The sequence below is a fragment of the Heterocephalus glaber genome, unplaced genomic scaffold (assembly GCF_053883595.1).
Source record: "Heterocephalus glaber isolate CG9 unplaced genomic scaffold, H.glaber_assembly_v1.0 deba00001572, whole genome shotgun sequence".
Taxonomy (NCBI): domain Eukaryota; kingdom Metazoa; phylum Chordata; class Mammalia; order Rodentia; family Bathyergidae; genus Heterocephalus; species Heterocephalus glaber.
The window spans coordinates 16,558,716-16,576,773 of NW_028258357.1; the positions used below are offsets into that span (position 1 = coordinate 16,558,716).

Consider the following 18,058-nt stretch of genomic DNA (forward strand, 5'->3'; position numbering starts at 1 on the left):
ATGCAAACATTGGTGTTATGATTATTAGACACTGGGAATCACTTAAATGTAAAGAACTAACTGAAGACCTGCGTCAAGAGACACTTGAAGGTGACAGGACAAAAAGACTAGGTCACGAGACCTTGAAAGCCTCAACTTCACGGCCCGGGCGCGCGCCTGCGCAGAGCTAATCCTCCTGCGTACTAGCTGGGCCGGAAGGGTGCGGGTGCGAGGGGGCGGGAATAGGGTTGCTAGGAGAACGCGATGACGCTCGGCCTCCACGCTCCTTTCCACCAATAAAAGACGCGCGCCGTGATGACGCGCTGCGGGTGTCACGCTGACGACGTGCGAAGGACAGATCTGAGGGCCTGGAGGACGTTCGGCCTCTGTGAGCCGCAGCCTGTCGGAAGGAGCGGTCGGGTGTTCGCCATCTTAGCGAGTGAGTGTGGCCCGGCCTACTCGTGGTGGGTGCGGGGCGCAGAACCTGAGCCCCTAAGGGACCGCTGTCTGGCTGTAGGCCTGGCGGGGCGCGGCCTCCCCTGGGGAGCCGCGGTGACCTCAGGGGCGCGGAGGCGGGGAGGAAGAGGCCCCTCTTGCGGTGCCGGGGCGCCGGTGACATTGAGGGGCCCTTGCCTTTCCTCTCACCGCTGACCCTAACCGCTGCTTCCCTTCTCCTAGGAAGATGTTCTCGTCCGTGGCGCACCTGGCGCGGGCGAACCCCTTCAACGCGCCGCACCTGCAGCTGGTGCACGATGGCCTCGCGGGCCCCAGCAGCAGCCCGGCCGGGCCCCCGAGCGCCCCGCGCCGCCCCCGCAGGCTGGCCGCCGCCGCCGTGGAAGGTGAGGTCGGGCCCGGGCTTGCGGCTTCCGGCCGGGCCTGGAGGACAGGGCGCCCTGCTGCCGCCCCGGGTGCCAGCCCTTCCGCGCGGGGCCGGCGTCTGGTCCCGGCCCCAGCGTCCCTCCGTGACCTCCACGTCCCAAGGGAGTGCAGTCGGAGAGGCCGGGAGTGGTGGCTTATCTGCCCTGAGCCCGCGTGGTCACCAGACTGCTGGGTTACGTCTCCTCCCTCGCCCTGCTGTACCCCGAGTTTCACACTGCTACTGCAAGGTAGTAACGAGTAGGTGCAGTGTAACTCACCTGTCTTTCCCCCTAATTGTACGTGAGATAGCGGGCTTTCTCCTTTTAATGCTCCTGGTGGAGGAGGTGACTGGTGACCCCGGCCGGACTGCAGAAAGGAGAGAGTTGGTGGGCATCCCTTTGGGCTTATCTCTTGGACCCAGTGCTGACTTAACTGTGTGTGTTTTAAATCTCAGTGGAGGTAAATGCAGAAAAATGTGAAAAACGAGTTGTAGAATTCGTGAGAATATATGTACATTGAGTCTGTAAAATGGAAAGTTTTTCTCCCCAGTCATTCTTGTGCTTGTTACGTCTTTGGTGTGGGTTAAGGTCTTTACACCATCATTCTGTTTCAGTTAGGCTTACATCATTTTCTTGTTTTGTTTTGTTTTGGTACCGGGGATCGAACTTGGGTCCTTGCGCTTTCGAGGCAAGCAGCGAACCACTGAGCTAAATCCCCGGCCCAGGCTAACATTTATATATTGAATATATTTCACTTCAGGAATTTCTGTGTTTGTAGTTTTGCACAAGTTCTAAAGTGGGGATAGTACTGTATTTGGTTAGTGGCTGCAGTAAATTTAGAAGTTGCCAAGTTTTTTAGATGTCAAGTGCTCTGAAGCATCCTTTTTATCACCTGTTACTAATTTAATGTTTGATTTTATTTGGAAAAAGACAATTTTTGAAAAATTGATATGGTAAAATGAGACAGTATCTCCCAAATGTAAAACTATTTCCAAACGATCTGGTATTGACAGAGGCTTTCTTCTAATTCAAACTTGTTTGGGAAATCATCTTACCGCTTGCCAATGGTAGTAGCCAGGGCCGTTCACCTGTGATGATACTATTTCACAGAGAAACACACTTTTCTTTCATTCCCATGACATTTGTCATCTCTGAAGAGATACTTACTTGCTTTTTTTTTTTCAATCGAACAGAGCAGTATAGCTGTGACTATGGATCTGGCAGATTCTTTATCCTTTGTGGACTTGGAGGAATTATTAGCTGTGGCACAACCCATACAGCAGTGGTTCCTCTAGATCTGGTTAAATGCAGAATGCAGGTTTGTTTTGCATGCTGGACTAAAGCATATTGTTGAAGCATGGCTCTTAAAGTTGTAAGATGTAGACAACTACTAACAAGCTGTGTGGAAACCTAACTGTCCAGGAGGTAAGTTGATGACCAGTAACATGAGTTTTATATTAAAATGCATGGTGTGTCTTGTCTTATTACAGAGTACAGTTGTGAATATGGCTCCATGAAGTTTTATGCACTATGTGGCTTTGGTGGGGTCTTAAGTTGTGGGCTGACACATACTGCTGTGGTTCCCTTGGATTTAGTGAAATGCCGTATGCAGGTTTGTATCGAGATGATGTTGAATGTATTAAGTCCAGGAAATGTCTCATTTGTAAAAGTATGGGTAAATTATTTGCTTTCAGACTCTGGGTGTAAATTGTTGTTTGCTGCTACTGTTCAATTCTGGCTAGAGTTCCTCTTTGTGGACTACTACTACTATTTCTTTATGCTCCGAATAATCATTTTATAAGCAGTTAACATGTCAGGGCTGGGTAATCAGCTTGTGTATTATGTGAAGTAAGTTAATGTCCTTCTATATTGATAAGACAACAAATAGCACATGTAGATTACTTTAAAATGTTCTTCATAGCTTAGTATGAAAATTTTATGGGCATAGCTCTTACATACTTAGTAAAAATTACCTTATTTGAATATTTTAATCAGAATTACTGAAACAAAAGTAAAAAATTTACTTATCCAAACAGGATTAGATGCCTTCTTACCTAAAAGAGAGGAAGGTGATATATATCAGTCCTTCTAGTACTGGCAGAAATAGTGAGATAAACCCCTTGTCCCAGTATTTAAAATGAATATGAAATATACCCTTGTTAGGTTTTACTAGGCGTATCTCCGGAAGTGAATTTAAGTTAGAAGACAGGCTTACTTATTTGTTGTTTGTTTTGTGGTGGCACTGGACATTGAATTTGACCTTCACACTGAGCTACATCTGCAGCCTTGTTTTAGTTTTTTGAGACAGAGTCTTGCTAACCTTGGACTTCAGATCCTTTAGACTCCCAGTGTGTTGGGATTATAGCTACGCACCACTACACTGAGCTGAAGGATTTCTTGTTGCATTGATGCTATCTTTTAAAATTATAATTAGACTGTCCATTAGTCAGAAAAATCTACTTAATGGGCTAGTATATATCAGGAATACAGACTTACCTGTTATTTAGAGAGTAGCTTTAAAATTAGTTTTAAATGTTGTGGGAGTTAGGTGGTGAGAAATTTGAGTTTTTTTGTATTTTTGTTTAATTTTACTTTTAACCGTCTCTAAGAGGTTAAAAATGACTCAAAACTAGATTTTTTTTTTTGGTACCAGGGATCAAACTCTGGTCCTTGCGCTTTGGCAGCAGGTGGCGAAACCACTGTGCTAAATCCCCGGCCCCACAAAACTAGATTTTAATGTTCAAAAAATTTATTTATCCATTTATAAAAATAATTGTAGATACCAAGCTGGTATTAGGTCACGAACTTATATTTACCTTTGTGTAGTTTACTGAAACTTACTTTAAATCTCTGATGAATTTAATCAATGTTTTTCTTCCTGTTTTCATTAAAGGTGGACCCCCAAAAGTATAAGGGCATATTTAATGGATTCTCAGTAACACTTAAAGAAGATGGTGTTCGTGGTTTGGCTAAGGGATGGGCTCCAACTTTCATTGGCTACTCTATGCAAGGGCTCTGCAAGTTTGGCTTTTATGAAGTCTTCAAAGTCTTGTATAGCAACATGCTTGGTGAGGTATGTGACTTAACTTTGAGATGGAAAGTTTAAGACCAAAAAGGACCTAAGCTCTGTTTTAGTCACCTTGTTTTACACCCGAAGAAATGGTCTCAGAGTGAGCAGTGTGCTTCACATCATCAGGCTGTTTTAGCATAGAGACAGATGAAAAAGTCTACCCCCTTCCCACCTTTTTTCTCTTTCCCTTTCACAGTACTAGGGATTGAACCTGTTGCGTTGCACATGCTAGGCAGGCACTCTAGTCACTGAGCTACACCCTAGTCCAAGAAAGTGTATTTCATAAAATGTCTATGTCCTTTTTACTATACTATGTAGTTATCTAAGTTGGATTTTTAGGGTGTTTGTTTGTTTGTTTTTAATAAGGACTCTAGGAATCCTTTGTGTAGTTCCAGGACTAATATACTTGACACCTAGATGTTCAAAAAATGTTCACATTGTACTGTAAGCATTTGGTTGATGAAGTTATGAGAGAATATATATTGTCTCTTATGTATGCTACCATGGATTGTGTGATAGGAAATACTTTTAAAATGCCTGAAGTTTATGGTTTCCCGGAAGTATTGCTTCGATTGGAAACAGCCAGTGCAACAGTAATTCACATCCTTCCTCATAATTTTTTTTAGGAGAATGCCTATCTGTGGCGTACGTCACTATATTTGGCTGCCTCTGCCAGTGCTGAATTCTTTGCTGACATCGCCCTGGCTCCCATGGAAGCTGCTAAAGTTCGAATTCAAACCCAACCAGGTTATGCTAACACTTTGAGAGATGCTGCTCCCAAAATGTATCAGGAAGAAGGCCTAAAAGCGTAAGTAAAACACTTTCCTAAAATCATTCATTCATGGGGAACATCCATTTCTTAGTAATAGGCCCATCAGTCTTGTAATAGCTATCTATCTGCCTGTATCTAGAGCTTAAACTCTGGGCAAAGATAAGACATTTTTTGAGCCTTGAGTGAAGTGTCATGTATGTGTGTGTGATTGTCGTTGCCCCTGCTGCCCAAAGTAAAGTCCATTTGTCAGTATGCAAATGACTTGATATGTGGTTGTTTACTACCAAACTTTTGGGGAGGGCTTGTTAGATCCCTTGTGATCTGTTCACAGCTAAGAATTTGCATGTAGTCAGGCCACAACATGCTTCCTTAGATCCACCTTTGTGGATGAGTCTTGAACTGAGTTCTGCTTGTAAACATTTTGTTTCTCGTAGTTCCAGTCAAAGAAACATCCAGCAACGTTTTGGTTGTACAGTCGAAGGTGCTTGAGTCATTGGCATGTGAGATAAATACACCTGCATGTTAGTCTAAGGTTCTGATAGAAATGACATGCAGTTATGCTGTCGTTTTTTTACTATCAGGATTTGACTGGTGTGCGGACACTTTGGTTAATGATGAAAATCTCTGCTAGATTAATACATTAATACATACATGTGTAAATAAGTCTTCTTATTCCCTAGATTCTATAAGGGAGTTGCCCCTCTCTGGATGAGACAAATACCATACACCATGATGAAGTTTGCCTGCTTTGAACGTACTGTTGAAGCATTATACAAGTTTGTGGTTCCTAAGCCCCGAAGTGAATGTTCAAAGCCAGAGCAGCTGGTTGTAACATTTGTGGCAGGCTACATAGGTATGAATTTTTTAGGACACAGTTAACTGAAATTCTGGACAAATAATCATTTCCATTTTGGAGGTCTTTTTGTGAGGAAAAAAAATTCTTCAAAAGTTACAAAGCAGTTTTATCTTCCCATAACATGGCTTTCTGGATTCATAAATACTTTCTAATTTGTTCATAAAAGAATTGTTTTATTGTTTACATGATTTTTTTTCCCCAGTACTAGGGATTGACCCTAGGGCCTTCACACACAGCTGCATCACCAGCCCCTTTATTTTATTTCATATTGAAACAGGATCTTGATGAATTGCCCAGGCTAGGCTTGGACTTGTAGTTCCCTTCTTAGCCTCCCGGAGTGCTAAGATTGTAAGGGCTCACCATCACGAACAGATGATAGGCTTTTATGGTATGTCCTTATTGGGCTTGTACATATATTCCTCTTACTCTGCACCATTTTTTTTAATGTTTCAAGAACAACTTTTTAATACAAGAGGAAGTATTGACTAAAGTCTGAATATTAGAACTGAAATGGAGTTTTGCTATGTTGCCTAGGCTGGCCTTGACATGTTCTTGCCAGCTTGAACCACTCTTGGTACAGGTGTGATTGTCCCATGCCACCTGATGGGACAGTTGTCCGTGTGCCGCCGGTGCTTCAGAGCTACCTGGCAGCAAGATATTTGGATTATGGCCCCATCATTCAATCCCTGGGTTCATTTGATCCTCCTGCTTCAGCTTCCTATTTAAATGGAGCTACAGGTGTGTGCCACTATGCTCAGCTGCAATCGTAATTTTTTAAAACAAAAGTTTATTGAAAGTTACGAAAAAAAGTTGCTGACTGTGATTTAAGTTTTTGTTTTTGACTTATCCTGTATGGAATCATTTGTCTTGCCTTTTTTTCAGCTGGAGTCTTCTGTGCAATTGTTTCTCACCCTGCTGATTCTGTGGTATCTGTGCTAAATAAAGAGAAAGGTAGCAGTGCTTCTCAGGTCCTCCAGAGACTTGGCTTTAGAGGTAAGATGGGCTTTCTCCCCCTTTCAGGAAAGACCACCACTTGGGTATATTGCATTTGTCATTTGTGTTTCCTGTTTGAACCAGGTGTGTGGAAGGGACTCTTTGCCCGCATCATCATGATCGGTACTCTGACTGCACTGCAGTGGTTCATCTATGACTCGGTGAAGGTCTACTTCAGGCTCCCCCGCCCGCCTCCACCTGAGATGCCAGAGTCCCTGAAGAAGAAGCTTGGGTTAACTCAGTAGATAGAGCACAGCAAATGTGGACTGAATCTGCTTGTTGATCAGTGTTGAACAAAAATACAAAAGGAACTTTTATATCCATGACAGTGTAGGAAATTGTCTATTTCTGATTTAATTATTGTAGTACCCTTGCTTAAAGCAAGTTTCAAACTTACTGCTGAAAATAAACCCATCCGTTCATGATTTGTCTGAGTTTATGATTATTAATTTTAAGATTTTTATTTTTTTGAGTTTATAATTATTTAAAAAACTAAACACTTTTTAAAAAGAGATTTAACCCTAAAATAGTAGAAAATAATTAAATGTAAATACATTAAGACCTGAAAGAAAAAAATGCAGACTATTGGTGGTTGACTATTTCAGTCCCTACTTATAAATTGTTATCTGACTGAAGTTTCTTTACTCAGGTTTTTGTTTTTTTTTGCAGACAAGCCAATGCCTAAATCTTTATTGCCATCTATAATAAACCTTTCTTATCCTTATTCCCCTGTGGGTGGGAAAGGAATGTAAATAACAAATCCAGCTTTGCTTCGTTCTTAGTCTGTTCAGTTTCTATAATGGATGGATCCAGTAGAATTTTTTTGTCAGTGTTCTTTGTTGCCAACCTCTGGGATGTCCCATTTTTTGGTTTTGAGGAGCCCTTTCCTGGGAGACACTGCTTTCACTGCTACTAGAGTAGCTCGGTTTGAGTTGAATTTTGACAAAATCTGGAGAACATCTTCTGGAAGAGCAGTTACCTCTGGAGGTCTGGGTGTTCTGAGCAGGTTCTCATAAGACGAAATTGTAGGAGAGGAGGGGTCTGCAAAATTCTCTAAGCACTGATCTGAATTTAAAACTAATGAAGTACAATCTTTAACTTCCAAATCATTTGATGAACTGTGTGTTTCTGATAATGGGTAGTTTGTGGGTATCAAAGCTGTGTTGTTCTTTGTAGGAGGAACTTTCAAAACAGGAGTGCAGAATGTAGGTGTCAAAGGGGAATCTGTATACTTGGTATCTGGGACAGACGGATCAGATAGGTTGTCCTTCCCACGAGGCTTTTGAACATGATCACAGCTGGCCATCTTTGGGATAGAATCAGTGATTTCCTGTTCAGAGACTGAATTTTCCTTGACACATGGATTGTATCTATACTTGTGGAAAAACTTATTTTTAAGATCTCTTGCATTTTTTTCATCAGTTTTGTTGCCTTAATAAAACCAATGCTTTCTTGACTTTCCGATCTTGCTTTATCAAGAAGAATATTAACATCATCCTTCAGAGCCCAGACTTCTGAATGAAGGTCATGTAAAATCCTCATTGGATCATCTTCAAAGTATTTCGTAGAGGTTTCAGTCCATAAGTGGCTGGCTCCAAGGCAGTGTGGCACATGGTAGAGGGGCCACAGTTCACGGCAGTGGAAGACAGCAAAAGCAGCAAGAGCTCAGGTTCTTATATTTTTAGAAAACAAACTTTCAGAAACTTGAATTGTTAAATATGGGTAATCAGTTTGTGGTTATAGCTAATCTTGTCAATTTTTTTTTGGCGGTACTGGGGATCAAACTCAGGACCTTGTACTTGCCAGGCCTGGGATCAAGGATGTCCTGAGTTTGATCTCTGGTACCAAAAAAAAATTTTTTTGTCTGTGTACTATTTTTAATGTTAATAAGCTTATTCTTGCATGGAAAAGAAGGCAACCCAAATTGGGCTGATTCTTAGCTTTATTTGATTAGGAAATGCAGAAGCCCAATCTTTAAGACCTGCTTTTCATATTTGGCTGATTACATTTTACCTGGGGGCAGTTGGGTGTAGCATCCGGATAGGTTGGACGGTCTGTAAAGTCTGTAAAGCGTAGAGATGACCTCAGGTAAGCAAAACCTCCAGGGAAAAGAAATGGTCCCATTACAAATCCATGGTCTATGGTCTGTGAACTGAATTTAGATGCCAAATGCATCTAGTTCTGTGTTAACTTCTCATGACAGCATTCTCATTTTGTGTTGAGTTGCAGAGAGGAAGGGTTGTAGTGCAAAATTAGCTAAGTTGTTAAAGGGAAGAGTAGGGGTCTTGTGAGCTCAGCCAAGTGGTGGCTGTGGTACTCAGCAGTATCAGCAGTGTGCATTAGTTACTACAACTTTTTTTTTCCTTTGATACTGGGGATCGAACTTGGGACCTTGTGCTTGCGAGGTAGGCAGCAGCACCACTGAGCTAAATCCCCAGCCTGACTACAGCTATTCCGGACTACAACTATTGAAAGCAACTATTTTTTTTTTTTGGTACTGGGGATCGAACTTGGGTCCTTGCGCTTGCAAGGCAGGTGGTAGAACCACTGAGCTAAATCCCCAGCCCCTGAAAGCAACTATTGATGGCATAAAATACTCAGGCTTTTTGTGGATCAGGAATTAGCAATGTTTGCTGTACTCTTAGGGCTCTGCATCTCATGATTGTCTTAAGCTTCTCACTTGGGGTCAGAAAGGTGCCTTTGACCACCTCCTTGCTAGTGACTCAATCTCCACAAGGTCTCTATCATGGAGACCTCTGCGCAACTGAACTTGGTTTGTATTTTAGGGCTTCTGGTGGAAGGAGACTTAGGACTTGACCTTCAGCACTTTATGAAACAGTAACGAGTCCTAGAGACCAGATTCAGGGAAAAGGAAGGTAACTTCCATCTCACGCTAGGAATGTCACAGTACAGAACAAAGAGGATTGGAAATACACTGTTGTGCCCAATGTAAAAGTGGACCATGGATCTAAAACCGAGGGTATGCAATTCAGCCACCCTTCACTAAAGCATTTCCACTGCCAGACTTGGGGGATCAAGTAGTGTTGTCTACAGTTAACAGATTTCGTGAGTATTGATAGGAAATATACAGTGTTCAAGCAGTTAGGGATACATTTCAAAGCCAGTTGATAATTTTAAAGCTATTTCATCAAAATCCAAGAAAAATGCCGAAGTTTTGTGAGCCAGGTGTGGTGCACATCTGTAACCCCAGCATCCAGGAGCTGAGGCAGGGAGTTCACAAGTTCAAGGCCAGCCTGAACTACATAGCAAGACCTTGTCTAAAAAAAAATTTTTTTTTAATTTAAAAACTGGGCAAAGGGGGTTCGGAGAGTTAGCTCAGTGGTTCTGGCACCTGCCTCACGAGTGCAAGGACCTGAGTTTGATCCCTGGTACCAAAAAATAATACTGGGCAAAGGATGTAGCTCAGTGGTAGTTTTTTAAACATTTATTCTGGGTTTGATTTCCAGGAGTGGAAAAATTCCCATGTAGATTATTTACCATATAAAAAATACAGGTCCTAACAAATTTTAGCAATATACATGTTTTTCTATTTCTATTTTTTTTTTTTTGGTACCGGAAATCAAACTCAGGACCTTGCGCTTGTGAGGCAGGCCCCGGAACCACTCATTTCTATTTTCTATTAGTGTCAGTTGCATAAAGTGGACCCCCAGGGAGTGACTATGGATTGGTAGTTTAATTGAATTATGTTGTAATTCAAGGACAAGGTAGCATTGCAGACCAAATATTGAAATTGTCTTTCAGAGCAATTGAAGTGCCAAGGGAAACCCAGGTATGGTGGCACATTCCTAGAATCCCCGCACCCTGGAAGGCCAAGGCAGGGAGATGGAAAGTTGAAGTCCACCCTGAACAATTTACTGACTTAGCCAGGCCATCTCACGGGCTGGGTGTGGTGGCACATTCCTGCAATCCTAGCACTCAGGCTGAGGCAGGAAGATTGCCATGAGCTCAAGGCTAGCCTGAACTACACAGCGAGACCGTCACCCCTCTTCCCCCCAGAATCAAAAATGGCTGGGGATGTAGCTCAGTGCCAAGGCTCTGGGTTCAGCCCTTATCATTGCAAAAAATTCTTAGATATTATCCACTAAATAATTTGTGTCTTAAAACTAGCCTTAACTTCACTCTCAGAAGTATTCACAGAAATGGAGATAATTACCTCACCAGTGTCAGGGTTTATACAAGAACCTCCTGGTTATTAAAATAATGAGATCTGACAATATCTTAGAGGGCCATTCTGAAATTTTCGTGTGTTTTTATAGGCTCTGAATGCTATGTACTCAGTATCACCTAATACAGTTTGCCATGAATGAAACAGCCTTGGGGATGTGTCTCCTACACAAGGTATAATTCCTACCTTAAACCCGTGTGAGCAAGAATTTGGTGTACAAATGAGTTGGCCTGTTTTGTTTGTTTTGAGACAGGGTCTTGCTATGTAACCCAGGCTGGCCTTAACACACACTGATCCTCCTGCTTCAGCCTCCCACGTGTTGTGATTACAGGCATGTGCCACCATGCCTGACTTCAATCGACCTGCTTTGTAGGATGCGGATTATTGCACAATTTGTTGAGGGATAATCCATTTGCACGGCACTGTCATTATCCCCACACCCAAGATCTCGACACTAGGGGGCGCTATCAAACAAGGTCAAAACTGCTGTCTTGTTACAAAATTTTGTTATTTTGTAGCACTGGGGGTTGAACTCTGGGCCTGCGCACTGAGCTACATCCCCAACTCTTATTTTATTTTCAGACAGACAGTCTTGCTTGCTAAGTTGCTTAGGCTGAGCTCAAACCTGGTGATCTTCCTGCCTCAGTCTTCTAGAGTGCTGAGATTACAGGCATGTACCACAATACCTGGCTTCAAGTCATTAAAATTTGAATGTATAATATACCCAACCTTTACTGATAAACCATTACTGACTTTTTAATGTTACAAGAGAGGAATGGTGAAGATGACCCAGGACCATGTCTACAGTATTACTAAATGATTAATTTTACATTTTCTACTGTTAGGAAACAGACCCAACGTTTTCCTTGTACTTTTTTTTTTTTTTTTTTTTGGTCCTAAATTTTTCATGAAAGCTACTTGACTTGACAAAATCGTGACCATTAGTCTAGTGTCAGTGCAGTTACAGAATAAGGATTTCCTAAGTTCCGTAAGAAAGTCATAGGCCAGGAATGTAGCTCAGTGGTAGAATGCTTACCAGCTTACCATGTGTGAGGTCCTGGGTTCGAGCCACTAAAAAAAAAAAAAAAGGCCTGCCCTGTATGGCTACCTAATAACAACAGATTTGCAAACCATTATTTTAAAAATTAGTGAAACCAGCAGCAAATGAGTGCTCCATGTAGTGACTCCTGAGTTGCTGGTTGTTTTTTAAATTGCCTTTAAGGAGGAAGGGCCTCATTAAAAGGTGAGCTTGCTATAAATTGGACTTTCAAATAAACATGTTCCCTTGTTTATAAAGAAGAAAAAAGGTGAGTGGCTCATTTATGGATTTCAGATAGCTAAATTAGAATTTTTTCCCTGCTACTGGGAATTGAATCCAGGGCATTTGTACTGAACTATGTTTCCAACCCTTTTTAATTTTACTTTGGTTTTCTGAGATAGGGCTGTAATTCAGGCAGGTATTGAACTCACTATACAGCCCAGGCTGGCCTTAAACTTGCAGCGATCCTTCTGCCCCTGTCTCCTGAGTGCTGGGATTACAGGTGTGCATCACCATGCCTGGCTTCCATGTAATCATTTTACTAAGACACAACAGTGCAGTTTAGAAAATCTTACATGAACAATGTTTAAGAAGAAAATTTTCAGTGCTTAAAATTTAAGTATAATTCAGCTGGATGTGGTGGCCTACAACTGTAATCCCAGCATTCTGGGAGGCTGCGGCAGGAGGCTTGGTGTGAGTTCGAGTCCAGCCTGGGCTACATAGTATAAGGCCAGCCTGAACTACATAGCGAGACCCTGCCTCAAAAAAACAAAAACAAAACAAAACAAGATGATTACATGGAGCGTAGATTGGTCCTTCACTTAATAGAGACCAGATTCAGGATAAGGGAAGGTAGACTCACCTCACCGGGGTATTATGAACACCAGATGCCACATTAGGATGTTCCATAGTGATGATCTCTCCCTGTGGTGTGCGTAACTCTTTGCTTGATAGAGCTTGTGTTGTGAGTATCAGTCTCCAAAGTGGAGTGTGGGAAGAAAAACTATTAGAATACTTAATAATTACTTTTATTTCATCCTTTAAAATTTTTATTTTTAGTATGTGTTAATTTTACAGGGCTGGGGATTTAGCTCAGTGGCACTGCACCTGCCTGGCAAGTGCAAGGTCCTGAGTTCGATCCCCGGTACCAAAAACAGATTTTTCCCTGCCCCAGTACTGGGGATTGAACTCAGGAACTAGTGCTTTTGAGGCAGACAGCAGCATCACTGAGCTAAATCCTGGCCCCCCAAAAAGTAAATTTAATTTTACAGTGTTAAGAATTGCATTGAGGAAGACAGCTTCTGGCTGGAAGATGCTTTCTTTTTTTCTTGTACGCAGACTTTTTTACTATAAATGTCAAATGGCTGATTCTTTTTCCCCAGAAATTTATTTTCATACATTTTTTTCCTCTGTGTGTGTGCGTGTGTGTGTGTGTGTGTGTGTGTGTGTGTGTGTGTGTGTGGTATTGGGGACTGAATCCAGGAGCTTGCACAGGCTAAGCTAAGCCCTTCATCGCTTCTCGGCCTTTTGGCTAAGATCAAGTGTAAGCTAAGCCCTTCACCACTGAGCTATACCCACAGCCCAAATGTCTGCTTTTTAAAAAAGTTGTGTGAGGGCCGGGGATTTAGTTCAGTGGTTCTGCCACCTGCCTCGAAAGCGCAAGGACCCGAGTTCGATCCCCGGTACCAAGAAAAAAATAAATCAATAAAAAATAAAATAAAAAAGTTGTGTGTGTGTGTGTGTAATTGGGTTACAATTGATTAGGGGTAGTTAGGGTGGTTGGGTAGCCAATTAGGGATAAATTGTGCCTTTTACCTGCAAATATTTCTATATTTTCCATTTTTTTCATAGAGCACAGTAGTTTTCTATTAGCACAACACTATTAAAACAATAGCTATTTAGGCCAAGTGTGGTGGCACAGGCCTGTAATCTCAGTACTCAAGAGGCTGAGGCAGGAGGGTCGCTGTGAGTTCAAGGCCAGCCTGGGCTACATAGTGAGACCGTCTCAAAACAACCAGAAAAAAGCTCTTCAATAATAGTGGTATTATCAGGTTACCGAGTAGCCATTAATGTTGAGGTGATGACCACTGTGATTATTATCCTATAATCACCACTGTAAGTCTACAAAGCAGATTCTATTCTCATTTTACAGATGAAGACAGTAATTAAGTAGCTTTCCCAAAGTCCCACAGCTAGGAAGCAACAAAGATGGATTTGAACATTGGGTTACCTGGCTTCTCAATCCCTCAAAATATTCTCATTACCCTAGAGAGTTTAGAAATTGCTTCAGAAAATATCTACACTAGAAACTTGAACCCTGAGCGGTGAGAACTATCCCGTGCCAGGTACTGCATTCCCTGACCTAACACACCTCCTCTAATTCTCACAGCAACTCCACAAAGCAAGTGAGCTTCTTACTGATTTCTGATAAGAAAATTAGAAGCCACTGCGTGTGGTGCTGCCCGCCTGTAATCCCAGCCCTCCAGGAGACTGAGGCGAGGGGATCTCCGGCTTGAGCCTAGCCTATGCTATTTAGGGAGACCCTGTCTCAAAATAAAAAATAAGACTGGGGATGTAGGGGGGCAGAAGAAAACCAGTGCCTTAGATTGGATTAGATGATTTATTTAGGCAGCCAAAAGACAAAGTAGAAAGGAGTATGGTTGTGGAGATCAGATGAAGAATGAGGCCTAACCGGCCTCTTAGTGCACACTGAGAAGAAGGCATGCAAGCATGCTCACCCGGAGAGGTACCTGGAGGGTCGGAGACAGATGAGTCCTGTGCAACCCTAATTGCTCGTCCTGAAGCCAACGTGCACCAGTCATCTGGGGCTTTATGTTGAAGGGAGATGAGCTCCCTGGCCCCCAGGTTTTACCTTGTTTCTGCGTCTCCTTATTTTTCATCTTCATCACCCCTTGGTCAGGTTGCAGCTCAGCTTGTAGGCTGGCTCCTATATACGATAGCTTGGGAAGTATCACCCCTGCCACCTTCCAGGGGCTCTAACTGCTAAGATCCCATGTGGTTGAAATAGCCATGTTTTATACTAATTTTTTACCTCCCTCTTTCTGACCACTTACCTGTTCCCCTCAGCTGGTTATTCCAGGGTTGGCCCCCTGACCAGGACGCATAGTCCATGGTTTAGCTTTGTCTCCTAACACTGTTGAGGAGATCTGGGTAGGCTTGACTAGGTTCCTCAGCCCGGAAATCTGGAATTGGGAAACCAGAGACCAAGCTTCCAAAGTAGAAGCAAAGGGCCACAGTGGATAGAGGCCAGAGAGAGGCTGGGGAATGATCCAGACAGCCTTGGGGAGCCAATGTCAGGGAACTAGGAAGTGGGGGGAGTGAGGTGGCAGAGAGCAGCCATCTACGGAGAGAAGCAGAAACAATCCGAGACCATGCGGCCCGTGAGGAGGAAAAAGAGAGCTTGCCCATCTTGTCCCTGCTCTGTTTCCAAGGCCCACAAGCGCTGGTTACTGCACAATTCTTTTCTCGGGATGCCTGTGAGATACTTGTAAGAAATCCTCTTTTTTTCTTTTTCCTTACTAGCTACTTTGAGTGGATTACTGATTCTAACAACCAGAGCTCTAACTAACCCCATTTCTAGCTGACTGTGAGGTTGTGAGATCACACCTGGTAACATAACAGTCAAGTTACCTAGCTGGGTACCCTCTGAAGCACCTATTCTGGTGGTCTGCAAAAATTAAACGCTCCATCAATGTTTTCGAACAAATGAATGCAACAACTACCTATATAGTGGTAGAACCCATCATGGGTCCACGAGTGGACACAAGAGCTAAAATTGAATATATTGTTCAACCTGTTCTAGCTGCACCTATACCCTAAGCACCTGAGTACTAGACTGAAGTGGAACAAGGTGAGACAGGTGAGAAACTATTTTACCAGTAAGCTTTATCCCACAGTCTTCTTTGAAAGGGAGAGGTAGTGACATGTTATGATAGTATTATGCATCAGCTTGACTGGGTCACGATGCCAAGATATTTGCTCCAACATCATTCTGGATGTTTCTGCAAGTTTTCATGTTACGGGATTAACATTTCGTCAGTGGGCTCTGAGTTAAGCAGCTGGCCTTCCGTAGTGTGGCGGGCAACTCACATCCAATCAGTTGAAGGCCTGAGTAATAAAGACCGACCTCCTCCCTGTGCAAGAAATTCTGCTGGAAAATAGCCTTCCCACTTCAGCATCAGCTCTTCCCCAGGTCTCCAGCTGATGACCCAGACTGAAGGTTCTGGACTCCCTGTCCTCCGCAGTCATGTGAACTATTTCCTTAAAATTAAACTATGGAAGTATACACATCCTATTGGTTCTGTTGCTTTGGAGAACCCTGACCAACACATGAGATTCTGGTAATAATGACTCAGTTTTTCAAAAACAAAACACATAAAATATTTCCTGATCAATATTTTGGAAAAGGTTGTTTGAGTGGAGTAGGTAGCTAAACGCCACGGTAAGAGCTAAGGGTAGAAGTGAGCCGCTCTGGTGCAAGAACTCATACTCTCCTTTTCGAGGTCACTAATTGTGCGTCTGCATATGCTTTATCCTAGGGCTAATACTTACTGAGGAATTGTAGGGAACAGGGGAAGGGGACGTTACCAGAACCTCTGCAGTGAGTCCTGGTCTCCCGCAAGCCACGGCAGCACACGGCGAATTACAGGAAAGGTAGACAAATGAGACTGAGAAGAAGCTGAGCTTTGGGTCTGATCAGTGCTGCTCTGGGCAGCAAAGACAAGAAGCCCTAGCTTGCAGCACCTTTTATTTAGTACATCCAAAGAAACAAATGTAACAAATGAATAATGTAGATTTCAGTATCATATTGGGATGAACAAGGTGTAACAAAAGACTGGGTGGGGGTGCAGAAATCTAAGAACAATGAGGAACTATGCAGATGAAGATTTAGTTCCTCCCAGGAACTATACAGATGAAGATTTGGTTCCTCCCAGGGCGTCTCACACAGGTGTGGTCTTGTCCTGGAGGATTACAGCATCATGGGATCACTGAGATCTCCCTTGTGACCTGAGGCCAAAATGGAAGTATGTCTTGGAGTGTTATTGCTGGCCTGTAGGCAGGAGAACTAGGCCTACTCAAATGATTTTTCCCTAGAATTATGTAGCATTGCTCCCAACAAGGAATGACGACCACTAAGCTGCAAATATTTAAAGGGTACAATTTGATATATTTATTTATTTTTTTGGTACCGGGGATCGAACTCAGGTCCTTACGCTTGCACAGCAGGCAGCGGAACCACTAAGCTAAATCTCTGGCTCACAATTTGATTTCTGACTCATGTTCCCCATGAAACCATCATCATAATGAAAATAATGAACATTTTTCACCATTCAAAGTTTGTGAGCGGGATGAGGTGGTACATTCTTATAATCCCAGCACTTGGCAGGCTGAGGCAGGATAGCAAGTTTGAGGCCAGCCTGGACTGCCTAGCGAGACCCTGTCACAAACAAAGCAAACAATCTTTATGCCTCTTTGTACAGTCTGTAGGTCCCTCCATTCTACCTCCAGGTGTTATTTTATGGGTCAACGTGACTGATCTATGGGATGCCCAGAAAGCTGGGCAGCATGACATCTGGGTGTGTGTGAGGGTGTTTTCAGAGGGGATTAGCATTTGAGTTGGCAGACTGAAGAAAGAGCACTCCAGCCAATGTGTGTGAGCATCACCCAATCCATTAAGGGCCTGAATTAGAAGAGGTGGAAGAAGGGTGAATTTGCTTCAGTGGGCTGGGACATCCACCTTCTCCTCCCTTGGGCATCAGAGCTTCTGGTTCTCAGGCCTCTGGACTCAGGCTGGGCAGATGGCAGACTGTGGGGCTTCTTCACCTCCACAATCGTGTGAGCCAATTCCTAGGCACAAGTGTCTCAGGTGTCTTCTATTGGCTCTAGTTCCCAAGAGAACCCAAAGCAACCAGGCAACCACTGATCTACTGTCACTATTGATCAGTTCGCCCTTTCCAGAATTTTATATCATTGGAATTGCTAATGCTGTCTTAAATGTTAGAACATTTCTCCTCTCGTTGCTGTGACTGTTCTGGCCAGCCTGACTGGATCCATGAGGGGCAGTTCTGGAGCGAAGGGCCCAACCACACGTGCTGTGCTTGCTGACAGCCACTCAGGCAGGAGGGGATTCAGATCCTGCCCCGCCCTGATTTCTCAGGGCTAATTGCTAGCCTGGAAGATTCTGCTTAGTCCCATATGCACATGCATGCTGTGTGTAAAAAGTGTGTATGCCAGGGGATGGATAAGGTTCCTGCTTTGTAAAGTTGCAAGTCCAGATTTAACACC

General features: G+C 43.2%; 1 protein-coding gene and 1 non-coding gene across 5 annotated transcripts; both read left to right on the forward strand.

The window, feature by feature from the left end:
* The first annotated feature begins 288 nt into the window (after positions 1 to 288).
* Slc25a3 (solute carrier family 25 member 3) lies at positions 289 to 6,952 on the forward strand. Of its 4 annotated transcripts, none has more exons than XM_004844891.4 (8): positions 289 to 418; positions 658 to 818; positions 2,030 to 2,154; positions 3,730 to 3,909; positions 4,533 to 4,714; positions 5,359 to 5,531; positions 6,417 to 6,527; positions 6,612 to 6,952. In XM_004844891.4, exons 2-8 carry the CDS (start codon positions 662 to 664, stop codon positions 6,770 to 6,772), a joined length of 1,089 nt encoding a protein of 362 aa, XP_004844948.1. In that variant the 5' UTR covers positions 289 to 418; positions 658 to 661; the 3' UTR covers positions 6,773 to 6,952. The 4 variants fall into 4 exon arrangements, with proteins under 4 accessions (XP_004844948.1, XP_004844949.1, XP_087048973.1 ...); XM_004844892.4 differs by lacking the exon at positions 2,030 to 2,154 and adding an exon at positions 2,327 to 2,448; XM_087192847.1 differs by having other exon boundaries at positions 6,417 to 6,952.
* LOC147823595 (small nucleolar RNA SNORA53) lies at positions 5,037 to 5,282 on the forward strand. Its single transcript, XR_015443684.1, has one exon. It is a non-coding gene; the product is annotated as a small nucleolar RNA SNORA53 (small nucleolar RNA).
* Positions 6,953 to 18,058: the final 11,106 nt, after the last annotated feature.

Coding starts and splice junctions, on each gene's coding strand:
- Slc25a3 (XM_087192847.1), top strand. CDS start 662: ATGTTCTCGTCCGTGGCGCACCTGGCGCGGGCGAACCCCTTCAACGCG. Junction 819..2,029: donor GGCCGCCGCCGCCGTGGAAG/GTGAGGTCGGGC, acceptor TCAATCGAACAG/AGCAGTATAGCTGTGACTAT. Junction 2,155..3,729: donor TGGTTAAATGCAGAATGCAG/GTTTGTTTTGCA, acceptor TTTTCATTAAAG/GTGGACCCCCAAAAGTATAA.